The sequence below is a fragment of the Oryctolagus cuniculus genome, chromosome 7, assembly GCF_964237555.1.
Source record: "Oryctolagus cuniculus chromosome 7, mOryCun1.1, whole genome shotgun sequence".
In the NCBI taxonomy this organism is placed as follows: Eukaryota; Metazoa; Chordata; class Mammalia; order Lagomorpha; family Leporidae; genus Oryctolagus; species Oryctolagus cuniculus.
The window spans coordinates 70064988-70079092 of NC_091438.1; the positions used below are offsets into that span (position 1 = coordinate 70064988).

Consider the following 14105-nt stretch of genomic DNA (forward strand, 5'->3'; position numbering starts at 1 on the left):
TGGACTGATAGCTGTGCCTTTAGTTCCCGGGAGGGTGTATGTGTTACTCCTTTGAGACAGTGTACATTTGGGAGTGGGAAAGGGCGGATGACAGAATACTCGGAAAGCCAAGGTTCTGCTACCTTGTCTAAGACGAAGTACAAGCTCTGCGACTCCACTAGACACTGCCACTAACAGAATTCGTATCCGGCTACAGCAGAAACCACAGCTAGATTCTTAATTCTGCTTGTGTTTTGATTAAATCCCAATATAAAGTTAATTTTTTTCTTGCTGCTGTATTTTGTTGAACAACACTCAGGTTTCTTGGTGTTTATTTCTTGCATAGCCTTATCCTTGATTATTTCCCTTTTCATCTTGCCCTGCTTACTTTTATCCTCACCTCTGTCTCTGCAGTGAAGACAGCACCTAACTCCTAACTCAGTACACTTCAACAAGACTGGAGATTTATGTACGGTTGAAAGGCCTGGCAGTTTAGAGTTAAGGTGCGTTTTTTTTAATATATATGTATGCCTATTTGTTATCCTTACACCTATCTTAATTAAATCTAGAATGTGAGACTCTGACACATAAAACCATAAATATTTTATAAAAAAAAAATGCATTTTGAAATTGCCATTGGTAATTGACTTTTAAAATTACATACAAAAATATTTAGAAACCCAGTTGAGAAGTGTGTTTTTACATATGTCACCAGATACAAATTAGGCAATACTATAAATGCTAATTCTTTAAACAATACTGTTAGGGATGGCAATCAGTAATTTATTTCTTTGTCTGTAACTTATCATCCTTGTCTTTTGTAATCCTCTACAGAGTATTAACAAAACTGTATGTTTTGTTTGTTCTTAGGATCCATAAATTTTAAGATGGAAAAGTATTCAGTTAATAGTTGACGTAATATTGTATATGGGCACATATTTAGGTAAACTGGTTTGGCTTATAAAACATGTTTTATTTTACAGTTGTCAGTCATTCTAAGCAATTATCTTCAAAGACAAAAACTGGACTAATTTGTTACCATTCTTTATGGGAAGTTTACAATAAAGTTCCAAGTTGTTTGGAATCAGTTGCACTCTTCCTGCTTTATGCCTTAACTCATGTATCAGAGTTAAATTAACACAAAGAAAGGAAATCTGGAGTTAACCTTTCTAATATCCAGCTTTAGATATTGTAATAAGTGACTCTTGGGTCTTTCCTTATTTGTTTGCCATAGGACATTGTGTTACAATTATTTTTTAATCTGGAAAACTAGCTTCTTCCTATCAAAAGAGTATTTTTGTTTTATCTTTTGCCTTACTCATTGCAAATATTCCTTAGTCACCTTCAGGTAATGATATGATATTCATACATTAAATGTGTTTTGATAAATAACAATGCGAAGACTGGGTCAACACTTTGTTCTGGAGAGCTTTTTGAAATGAATAGATTTCTAATGTATTTGTGGCTTATAAATTTTAACAGCTGAGCTATGAAACCCTGACATTTTTTATTTGTAGCTAAATTGCCTACAAAGCTTAAATGTACTGTAAATGGTGCTTTAACTCAATATAAGCATAACAAGGAGAGAAGTGAAGCAAGGTGAATTTTGAGACAGGATCTGAATGCCTTAGCAGAGACATTCATCCTAAGTCTGAACCTATACAGTTACCCAGAATTTTTCTCCAATTGGTTAAGAACTCCACTAGGTTCCAAATAAGCCAATGTGCTAAAGACTGGACTGGATTTTTCAAACATATGTTGTTTATTAAATCAAAAAATAAGGCATTGGGACCGCTGCTGGCAGTCCTGGTATCCCATTTGGGCCACCATTCGAATCCCAGCTACTCTGCTTCTGATCCAGCTTTCTGCTATAGCCTGGGAAAGCAGTAGAAGATGGCCCAAGTCCTTGGGCCCCTGCACCCGCGTAGGAGACCCAGAAGAAGCTCCTGGATACTGGCTTCGGATCGGCATAGCTCTGGCCGTTGCTGCCAATTAGGGAGTGAATCAGCAGATGGAAGACCTCTCTCTGTCTCTGCCTCTCCTCTCTGTGTAACTCTTTCAAATAAATAAATAAATCTTTAAAAAAATAAACAAGTGAAGAATAAAAAAAGTGAATAACCCACTTTTAAAATTGGCAAAGGCAGGGGGCGGCCGTGTGGTGTAGCGAGTAAAGCTGCTGCCTCATTGCCGGCATCCCATATGGATGCCAGTTCGTGTCCCGGCTGCTCCATTTCCGATCCAGCTCTCTGGTGTGTCCTAGGAAAGCAGTAGAAGATGGTCCAAGTTCTTGGGCCCCTGAACCCATGTGGGAGACCCAGAGGAAGCTCCTGGCTCCTGGCTTCGGATCTGTGCAGCTCTGGCTGTTGCAGCCATCTGGGGAGTGAACCAGCAGATGGAAGCCCTCTCTCTGTCTCTTTCTGCCTCACCTTCTCTCTGTGTAACTCTGACTTTCAAATAAATAAATAAATCTTAAAAAAAAAAATCAGCAAAGGCAGTGGGCCTGCAATTCATAATTGGGGAATGAACCAATGGAAGGAAGACCTTTTTCTCTGTCTCTCTCTCACTAACTCTGCCTGTCAAAAAAAAAAAAAAAAGAGTCAAAATATAGCAGACTAACCAATAGAGTTTGTATCAGCTGGAACTTGTTAGAAATGCAGAATCTGGCCATTGCCACGGCTCAACAGGCTAATCCTCTCACCTAGCGGCGCCGGCACACGGGGTTCTAGTCCCGGTCAGGGCGCCGGATTCTGTCCCGGTTGCCCCTCTTCCAGCACTCTGCTGTGACCAGGGAGTGCAGTGGAGGGTGGCCCAAATACTTGGGCCCTGCACCCCATGGGAGACCAGGATAAGTACCTGGCTCCTGGCTTTGGATCAGCGCGGTGCGCTGGCCGCAGCGCGCCAGCTGTGGCGGCCATTGGAGGGTGAACCAACGGCAAAAAGGAAGACCTTTCTCTCTGTCTCTCTCTCTCACTGTCCACTCTGCCTGTCAAAAAAAAAAAAAAAGTCTAAAAAAAATAAAATCTTAAAAAAAAAAGAAATGCAGAATCTGAGGCCCCACCTAGAATTATTGGAATCTGCATTTTAACAGACCCCTCAGTTGATATGAATGAGAAGCACTGTCCTAAGGAAATTCTTGAACATGCACCAGGAGAAGTGATCCGGAGTATTTACAGAGCCACAGATGACAACAGCAAAACTGGAAATAACACAAATGTCTAGTGAATAGAGAATGGAGGGGCTGGTGCCGTGGCTCACTTGGATAATCCTCTGCCTGCGGCACCAGTATCCCATATGGATGCTGGTTCTAGTCCCAGTTGCTCCTCTTCCAGTCTAGCTCTCTGCTGTGGCCCGGGAAGGCAGTGGAGGATGGCCCAGGTGCTTGGGCCCCTGCACTCGAATGGGAGACCAGGAGGAAGCACCTGGCTCCTGGCTTCGAATCGGTGCAGTGCCGGCCTGGTGGCCCTTTGGGGGGAACCAACAAAAGGAAGACCTTTCTGTCTCTCTCTCTCTGTCTCACTGTCTATAACTCTACTTGTCAAGTTAAAAAAGCAAAAAGAAAAAAGAGAATGGATACATAAACTTGCAATGTCCTAAAAACTGCTAGCAAAAAGATGCATACAGTTTGGTGCCGTTTTTATAAGACTCAAATGCCAGCCAAAGTCAACAATATATTAGCATCGATCTATATATATGTATGTGTCATAAATTCTTTAGGAAACAAAGGAACAATAAACACACAATTCAGGATAAGGGTTATGGGGTTTGTGGGGAACAGGGACAGAGGAGGAACAGATAGTGACCTTTACCAGTAGAAAATGTTCCATTGTTCGGTGGTGGATTCAAGTGATTTTATTATTTCATTAGGTGTGACTTATCTCTATTATATTATTCCTTTGTATGTATACCATATAGCACAATTAAAAAAAAAGACTTTGGGGAGGAGGTCTCGCATTGTGGCACAGCAAGCTATGCTGCTGCCTGCAATGCTGGACCCCCATATCTGAGTGTTCATTTGAGTCTCAGTTGCTCTGCTTTTCATTCGGCTCTCTGCTAATGTGCCTAGGAAAGCAGCCAAGGATGGCCCACGTACTTGTGGGAGACCAGGACAGAGCTACAGGTTTTTCACTTGACTCAACCCTGGCTGACACAGCCATTTGGAGAGTGAAATAGTAGATGGAAGATCTCTCTCTCTCTCTCTCACTTTCCATCACCTTGCCTCTCAAGTGAATATGTACATTTTTGTAAATATGTATATATTTAAAGTTTATGTATTTGAGAGCCAGACAGACAAAAAAAGAGAGACACACTGAGGGAGAGTTCTATACACTGGTCTACTCTCCAAACCCCTGCAACAGCTGGAGTTGGACTGAGGCTGAAGCTAGGAGCCAGAAATTCAATGTAGGTCTCTCTTGTGAGTGGCAGGACCCCAACCACTTGAGCTTAGTAGCTTAGTGGCTTAGTGCTGCCTCCTGGTTCTGCATTAGCAGGAAGCTGAAGTCAGGAGTCTGAACCAGGTATTGAACCCAGGCACTTCAACATGGGACATGGCATCTTAACCTGTGGCTTGAGTGCTAGGTCTAATGCCTGCTCATTTAACACAATTTTTAGTAACTTTATGGAGTTATATTTTACATATCAAAAAAATTCACCTGTGTAAAGTATACAATTCAATGACTTGGTAACTGCATACTTATGTGACCATTATCACATTCTGGTGGTGGGAAATTTTCATCACCCCAAAAAACTCTCTCATCTCATTGTAATAACTACCCATTTGCATCGCCTATTCCCAGGCTAACCTATTTTCTAACACTAATCTTAGATCCAGTATTGTGGCATAGTGGGTAAGCGGACACCTGCGACACTGTCATCCCTTGTGGACACCAGTTTTGTGTCCCGGCTGCCTCACTTCCGATCCAGCTCTATTCTAATGTGCTTGGGAAAGTAGTGGGAGATGGCCCTAGTGCTTGGGTCCCTGCCACCCACGTGGGAGACCCAGATGACACTCTTGGCTTCTGCCTGTCCCAGCCTGTCTCTTGTGGCCATTTGGGGAGTGAATCAGCAAATGGAAGACCTCTCTCTGTTTCTCCTTCTCTCTCTGTAACTCTACCTCTCAAATAAACAAATCTTAAAAAACAAAAAAACTCATCTAATACTTAATAATAAAACTAATATAATCTCATTATACAACTAATATTTATTAGTACTACAGTACATAATACTCTTATGTAACTAAAACTAATTTGCTTTCTATTAATTAACCTTCTCTGGCGATTTCATTTAAATGGAATTCTGGGGACAGGTGTGTTTTGCAGTGGGTAAGATGCCTGTATCTTGAACTAGAGTGCCTGATTTTGATTACTGGCCCCTCTTCCCATCCAGCTTCCTGCTAATGTGCAGCCTGGAAAGCAGCAGGTGATGGCTTAATTACTTGGGTCACTGCTTCCCATGTGGAATTGGGTTGGACTGAGTTGGATTTAGTTGCAGGCTCCTGACCCAGCTCTGTTGTGGACATTTGGGATAGAAGATCTCAGTCTCTCTCTCTTTCTCTCTCTTTCAAATTAAATGAAAAATAAATTAGTTAACTACGTGGAATTGTGTAATAATGTGTGAACTTTGCATCTGGATTCTTTTACTTAGAGCCATATTTTTGAGGTTCATCCATGTTACAGCATATATCAGCACTTCAGTCATTTTAAAGGATGAATGATAGTCCACAACAGGGATGGACCACGCTTTGTTTATTCATTCATCTGTTGATGGACATTTGGGTTGTTTCTAGTTTTCAGCTAGTATGATGTTAAGATCAGTCATGTACAAGTCTCTATGTGGGCACATGTTTTCATTTGTCTTAGGTAGATATCTAAGAGTGGAACAGGTGGGTCATAATTTCTAATTTTTTTTTTTTTGGAGAAAAAGAAAAGATGGGATCGTCAGTTCTTTTGAGTTCAAGTGAAAGGATTAATTAGTAAATAGGTGCCACATCTCCTGATGCTAAAAAGAAAGATAGGGACACATACTATACTAAGTTTGGAAGTGGTAATCTATACTGAAGTAAAGAGATAGTAAAAGAAATAAGTAATCTAGTTTTTTTTTTTAATAATCTCAGAAGCTGAATCAATACATACTTCTCCGAAAAGGTAGAGTTAAAGGGAAAGTTAGGAGGGAGACAGCTGTATAGCAGTCCTGGTAAGAAAAATAATTCACCTCAAAGGCCCAACTACTATTTTTTTATACCAATACATGCATGTGTGATTATCAAATCTATGAATAGTGCCCATACAATTTTTAAATTAAAGTTAAAAATTGATTTCTGCTCAGGATTTTTGTTAAAAGTAATCACTTATTGCTTACAGTAGTTTAGTGCACATACATTGAAAGGAAGCGAAGGCCAAAAACAAAACAAAACAAGCTTATTGGGGTATTAATCAGTGAATTTGTAAAATACCTGAGGTTTTGTTTCCAACCAGTAATCTTCAACGCTGAGGATTTATAGTAATGTTGCATATATAAAAAATGTTGAATTTTGTGTGTGTGTGTGTGTGTGTGTATAATTCCTTAGACATTTGTGCAGATTTTCATTCCCATACTATGGGACAAATGTCGTCCATCCTGGACATTTCTATAAATTGGTTTCCTATTTGTTCTGAGCAAGATTGCTTATTAAAGCAAGGTCTGATCTTTTTTTTTTACCGGTTCCACGACATTTTTTCAAAAGGCAAATAAATCAAGGGTATGTGCCACCCGTATAGGACTTCCGTTGCCAGGGCTTGTCTGTTGCATCTGACAGCATTCTATAAGAAGGGAAATCAATAGTGAAGACATGTTTATTTAAGACGTAAAGGAAACTTGCTCCTCTTTCATAGAATGTAAAATGAGAAGCAAATTTCAATAAGATCCAGAATATCCAAAAGGACTAAGAAATCCCAGTCATTGGGAAGCGCCACAGTACGGGCTGGTCAGACAACTCGCGGTTCCGAGCCTCGCTACAAAGTCGGGAAATTTACTGTTGTGTGTGATCAAGGCGGTTAAAACACAGCATGAAGACGGATGTTTTCCGCTTCAACCCCCGGGTGTTTTTTCAACACGACTTTCTCCAGATGAGTGCCCCTCCTTCGAATGCACTGATCGTTCTCGATTTCCCTCAATACTGGACTAAAACGATTCCTGCTGGTGCACTAGCGCTTGCACAGCAATACCTTGCCCAGCTGTAAGCTCTGAAATTACTTTTAGGTTGCCCTTCGCCGCTGCTTCTCCTGCTCCCTGACCGGTTCTCTCAGAGCCGTGTTCGCCACACTACCGGGTTTAGTGCAAGCCCCGCCTCCCTACTCCCTGATTGGCTGTTAAGTGGGAGGCTCGTTTCGTCGCTCCTCATTGGCCGCTCAGGGGGAGGAGCTTTTCCCATCTCCCTATTGGTTACCCTGTGGAGGCCACTCTTGCAGTTACGGCCCGGAGGTCATTTCCGGGAAGATGGCAGCAGCGCGTATGCTGAGGACCTGGAGCAAGAATGCCAGGCTGCTGGTAAGTAGGTTTGGGCCGACTGAGGCCGGGAAGGAGTGATTTGCCCATACTCATCCGGGAGTTTTGCGTTGCTTATTTTCTCCGCGTGCCCTGCGGACAGGGCGCGCGTGGAAAGGCGGAAGGATGCATGCAAAGAAAAAGCTTCTAGAGAAAGTGCACAGCCCACGGGTCTGAGACCCACTCCCTTCCCTTAGTGGCCGCAACTCGGTCGCCTTCCTGCTCTGCCCACGCCCGGAGGCCCAACTAGCGTTGCGTCTTCTAGCCTTTCCTGCGCACTCTCTGGGTGCCAGGCATTGTGGTAAGCGCTGGGAATGCAGCTATAATTCATTCAGCATTTATTGAGCACCCACAGTGTGCCAGCCACTGGCAATACGACCCCACCCTCAGGGAATTTACAGCCCAGAGAAAGAGAACGATCAAGCGAGTGTCCAAGGACCGAGGGAGACTTCAGGTTCATGGTCTTGGCTGTACTGTTCTCCTGTATCGTTCCAAACTTTCATTACCAGGTTGTGTTCCAACACCATCTCCCTGGTAGTTCCCCTCTTCCATGCTCTAAGCATCAAGCACAGACCCATGCCAGTAATGATAATTTCATCCTACTTGCCCAACGTTTTTCTTCCTGGACAGCTCCCTTTCCTTTCCTAAATGTTTCCGGGGAAGCCCACTCCTGATCTTTCCAGAACCTACTATGTACTGGTACTGTTCTAGGTTCTGGGGAGGCAAATGGGAGTGAGACAGAGGCTATCTCTTCCTTTCCCAGTGATTACAACTTTGTGGTGATCGACAGAGGAGAGGGAGACAGAGATAGACATCAAGTAATTAATTACGGCCCAGCATGATAAATTCTGTGATGGAACAAGTGCGTGGAGCTAAAGGAATACAAAGCAGTGGACACTTATGGTGCACTTGGGAGTCAGAGAGAAGGTTCCCAGAGGGAACTGTGTAACTTAAAATCATCGAAGGGTAAGTAGAAAATAACCAGGAGAAGAGAGCTCTTTGTGGCAGAACCTCACTAGGGACTGGCCTCTCTTTGGAGACTCCATTCTTTGCTTCTGTGACACCAGCTTTCCAATATTATTCTTCCTATGTTTTTAGCCACTTTGTCCTAATCTCTGTTTTGCTACCCAACTGTTAAGTATAGTCATGCCCCACATGACATTTCAATGATGGATCATGTTTGAGTATTTGTTGGTAGTCCTGTAAGATTAAAATGGAGCTGCAAAATTTCTATCCCTAGTATTTATACTGTACTTGTCTGTGTTTAAATACAATTTGCTTCAGTATTCAAAACGATAAAGTGCTGTACAGATTTGTAGCCTTGGAGCTTGTGTCAGCACATGTTGTGATGTTTACACAATGCACTTACCTAAGAAGGCGTTTCTCGGAAGTAAGCAGTGTATGATTGTATTGGAGTTTCTAAGGGCTCTGACTTTGGCCTTGGGCCCTCTGCAGTTTTCCCATTTCTGGGTTATGTCATCCACTTCTTTGCATGTAGTTACCACGTATGGGAATTATTCCCTAAAGTTCACAAGTTTTCCCAATTCCAGACCCCTACATCCTACTGCCCTGAAAATCTCTAATAGGCATGTATGTGGTGTTTTTCAGCTGCCAGTAATAAAAACCCAGTCAGTAAATAGGAAGTAAGGATCTGTGCATATAGAGCATCTGAAATCAAATGACAGCTGGCAATGATTAAGTGGCTCATCATTTCAGCAGTCATTTGACCTTTCCTTTATGGTCACAAGAGAGCTGCCTCAACTTATTCAATATTCAAGGCAAGAAGGCAGCGTATTCACTGGTTAGGGGTGTGTTACTTGGCCACTGCTAGCACAAGGAGACTTGGGAAAGCTAGCTTGTGGCCATCTCCCAGTGTGCTATATAAACCTCAAAGACACCTTGGACTCTAGAACCCAAAACCTGTTTCTCTTGATTCTAGTTTTTAATTGTTTTTGAAGAAACCTAGTCACTATCATCCATTACACCCTCAACTGCAGGTGTCCTGGTCCTTCCTACTTGGATTTTCTGCCTCCCATCTTGTGCTTTTCCAGTCCATTTTTCTTAATGAAGCGGCAGGAGGGAGGGTAGGGTGGGAAGCAGCACTATGTCCCTAAATCTGTATGTATGAAATGCATGACATTTATATACCTTAAATAAAATTTTAAAGCAAGATAATGTCATTTTCTTGCTTAAAACTGCCCTCAGCAAGATGTCTAAAATTCATATAACTGTGAGACAGTTTATGATCTACCCATCCTGGCCACAATTGTGACACTTCCCTAGCCTTGCTCCACACCTAGCTACACAAGCACTCTTTTGAACAACTGGAATTACTTGAGCACACACTGTACTCTCTCTTGACTCCAGATATTTGCATATGTATTTGCTCTGCTCTCAAGACTCTTGCCTTACTCCCCTGTGGCCTTACCTGCAACACACCTCATCTTTAGGATTACTCCCATTCATCCTGCTGGTCTTACTTCAACATAAGTTTCTCCAGCTAGGTTCCCTTCCTTTAGGTCCCCTCAACATACTCTGTTGCCCCCATTTAATGCACTGTAAAATCCCCTTTCTACTTGTCTTTTTAGCTTTAACCGGGCCTGTCATTTTCATCACTTTTGTTCTCTCTACAATCCCAAATACCTGGCACATTGTAGGTGCTCATCAGTATTTGTTGAATGACTCAGAAAAAAGTTATTTTGTCCATCTTTTATTAAAAAATTGCAAGCAACAAGAGGTCTTACCTTGTAGTTGTTATCATATGTAGTTGGTTATCAGGAAGGCCTTATTATGTTGTATTTTCTCTTCCTAGGACATCATGCATTTGACTCTTAATTAATGAAACTTTATCATGTTGAATTTTTTCTATGGAATTTGTTTGCCTGTGGTAAAGCATATGTACTTTGAATTCAAGAACTGTATAATGCATTTTATTTAGCTTTGAATTTTCAACTTAGCATGGTATCTTAGGATATTTAGGAGTGCTCAGCAACTGCCCCATTGAATTATTATTATTTTGTTATGCTAATCTGGTGAGCCTTTTCATCTCCTATTTTTTTTGTATGTCCTGGTTATAGATATTGAATTATTAATGATTACCTGAGTCACTAAGGGTAAACTACCATTGCCTCAGGCAAATTGAGACAGAGGGTCCCTTGAGTGTTTATAAGTATTTGTTCTCAGATGAATTAAAAATTGCCTCGGATTTAAAAAAATATGGAATTAGTAATTCTGTAAGCATGTATTTTTAAGCTGGAGGTTTTTAATAAGCCTTATGTTTTATGTACTAAACCAATAGTCCATGTCTAGAAATAAAAATACCTTCTCTAGTTAGAAAAATTATTTTATCTTCCTTGCTGTTGCTTTTTTATTTTTTTTAACAAGTTTACACATTGACTTTTTTTTTAAGATTTACTTATTTATTTATTTGAAAGTCAGAGTTACACAGAGAGAGAAGTAGAGGCAGAGAGAGAGGTCTTCCATCCGATGATTCACTCCCCAGTTGGCTGCATCTTCTGGAGCTGCGCTGATCCAAAGCCAGGAACCAGGAGCTTCTTCTGGGTCTCCCATGTAGGTGCAGGGGCCCAAGGACTTGGGCCATCTTCCACTGCTTTCCCAGGCCATAGCAGAGAGCTGGATGGGAAGTGGAGCAGCTGGAGCTCAAACCAGCGCCCATATGGGATGCCAGCACTGCAGGCGCCGACTTTACCTGCTGTGCCGCAGCACCGGACCCCTGTTGCTTTTTAAATCCATCTATTCAGCAACTTCACAAAAGTTTTTTATTTTGAATTAAATTTTTAATTTAAATTAAAAAATTTTTTTTTAATTTTTTATTTTGAATTAAATTTTTAAAAAAATTTATCTGAGAGGAAGAGAGACACGGAGAGACAGAAGGAGTTCTCCATCTGCTAGTTCACTCCCCAAATGCCCTCAATCACCAGGACTGGGCCAGGGCTGAAACCAGCAGTTTGAATGCAATCCCCAGTCTCCTGGTGGGTAGGAGGAACCCAGTTACTTGAGACATTACCATTACTGCTGCCTCCCAGGCTGTGCAGGAAGCTGGAATCAGGAGCCAAAGCCAAACCCAAGCAAGCACTCCTGACTTCAGCCTGGCCCAGCACTGGCTATTGGAGGCATTTGGGAAAGCAATCAGCAGGTAGATCTCTCTGTTTCTCTGTCTCCCTACTTTTCAAATAAATAAGATAAATAATTAAAAAATAGTTGTGTTGCAAAAGTAGAACCTTCTAGTAGTTTAATTTTTTTTGACAGAGTTAGACAGTAAGAAAGAAACAGAAAGGTCTTCCTTCTGTTGGTTCACCCCCCCTAAATGGCTGCAAATGCCGGAGCTATGCCGATCCGAAGCCAGGAGCCGGGCACTTCCTCCCGGTCTCCCTTGCGAGTACAGGGGCCCAAGCACTTGGGCCATTCTCCACTGCACTCCCAGGCCACAGCAGAGAGCTGGACTGGAAGAGGAGCAACCAGGGCTAAAACCCGGCGCCCATATGGGATGCCAGCGCCACAGGCGGAGGATTAACCAAGTGAGCCACGGCGCCGGCCCCTAATTTTCTATTAAATGTTTTAAAAATATAAACTATGTAATCTAAATGAAAGTCAATCTATGTACTTCAGAACTTTCACTTACTGTCCTGAAATTTCATGACAAAGGAAGCAAAAGTTGATTTTCTCCTTTGATTATGGTGTTGACCCAGAACTTGAGTTGTGGGAGTTGAAGGAGAAAGGAAGGACAGACAGAGTGGGGGTATTTGGAATAAAAGTCTTTCACTGTCTCCTAAGTTTTAAGCTATCAACTGTAATTTTTGTTAGGCTTGATGTTTCCTGAATGTTAATGAGAAAAAAATATAGGTATCCTAAAGATTATTTGATTTAGAATGATCTTTTTAAAGTAAAGCTAAAATGCATGATTTAAAAGTATTTATGTTTTAGGAAAAGTATCTTCAGTTTATTTTGCCTTCAGAAATCAGTGATATGAGGTAGACATTTGGTGCAGTAGTTAAGGTGCCACTAGGGGTGCATGCAACCCATTTTGGAATGCCTGGCTTGAGTCTTAGCTACTCCGCTTCTGATCCAGCTTCTTGCTAATGTGTACCCTAGGGGGCAACAAATGATGGCTTAAATACTTGGGTCCCTGCCACCCACATGGGAGACCCAGATTGAACTCCAGGCTCCTGGCTTCAGCCTGGCTCAGCCCTGGCTGTTGCAGGCATTTGAGAGTGAACTAGCAGATGGAAGAGCTTGCTTGTTAACTCTCTGTCTCTCTGTCACTCTTTACCTCTCTCACTCTCCACCCTTCTCTTTCTATGTGTGTCTCTTCCTTTCAAATAAAAACTGAAAGATAAGTAATTTTAAAAATTTATTTAAAAGGGCCGGCGCCGTGGCTCAATAGGCTAATCCTCTGCCTTGCGGCACCGGCACACGGGGTTCTAGTCCCGGTCGGGGCGCCGGATTCTGTCCCGGTTGCCCCTCTTCCAGTCCAGCTCTCTGCTATGGCCTGGGAGTGCAGTGGAGGATGGCCCAAGTGCTTGGGCCCTGTACCCGCACTGGAGACCAGGAGAAGCACCTGGTTCCTGCCATCGGATCAACACGGTGCGCCAGCCGCAGCAGCCATTGGGGGGTGAACCAATGGAAAAAGGAAGACCTTTCTCTCTGTCTCTCTCTCTCTCTATCTACTCTGCCTGTCAAAAAAAAAAAAAATAAATAATTTATTTAAAAGCTACAAGCCTTTTTTTTAAAGTATAACAATTTAGAAATTCAGTGAGAAATCAGTTGTTTAAATGTATTGTTCCTATACATTAACCAAATTTTTTGTTTTATATTATTTACCATCATAAAAATTCATATTTATGAATATGTATTAAATGTAACTAGAATATATAATGTATATTATAATGTAGTATAACTTTAGAATTTAAGGACTAATTGCCACTAATGTACTGATAAACTTATTTGTGTGTTTGGGTAATTCTTGTTTTTGTTTTTTTTTTAAAGATTTATTTATTTATTTGAAAGAGTTACAGAAGAGAGAGGGAGAGACAGAGCAAAGTCTTCCGTCTGCTGGTTCACTCCTCAAGTGGCTGCAATGGCCAGTATTGAGCCAGGCCAAGCCAGGAGCTTCATCAGTCTCCCTTGTGGGTGGTGGGTGGCCATCTTCTGCTGTTTTCCCAAGCCGTTAGCAGGGAGCTGGATCAGAAGTGCAGCAGCCAGGACATGAACTGGCACCCATGTGGGATGCTGGCGTTGCAGGCAGCAGCTTTACCCTACGTCTCAACACCAGCCCCTGATACCCTTTTTGGTAAAGTAAAAGTGACTGTCTCCTGAATAAATGAAAGAATTTCAAATACATACCAGAAGGTTAGGAATTTCTATAGTTTTTGTTAAAAGTATGATTTAGCTAATCAGGTATTAATATTAGCAACAGTGAATTTTAACTTTCAAGATATGATACTGTAGTTTTTAAGTAGTTAGATTTTAATATAGACTTGAATACATTCAGGACCACTCATTTCTATAGCATTACATTATGCTAAAGTATCATATAAAATAGTTAAATCTAAAGAGTCTACTATAAAGTATGATACAAAAAATCTGAG

The 14105-nt window shown here is 41.7% G+C and overlaps 1 protein-coding gene across 4 annotated transcripts in view; it reads left to right on the forward strand.

The window, feature by feature from the left end:
* The first annotated feature begins 7365 nt into the window (after window positions 1–7365).
* Window positions 7366–14105, forward strand: part of DBT (dihydrolipoamide branched chain transacylase E2) — a 48747-nt gene continuing 42007 nt past the window's right edge. For 2 of the 4 annotated variants that reach the window (XM_070077987.1, XM_051857453.2), the window contains exons 1-2: window positions 7407–7500; window positions 8261–8463. Coding sequence is in view for 1 of the 4 variants with exons in the window: in XM_002715835.5 (XP_002715881.1) it covers window positions 7450–7500 (51 nt within the window). In the remaining 3 variants the exon portion in view is untranslated. Of the gene's footprint in view, window positions 7501–8260; window positions 8464–14105 lie in introns of all 4 variants that reach the window. The other 2 variants (XM_002715835.5, XM_070077988.1) reach the window with 2 other exon arrangements.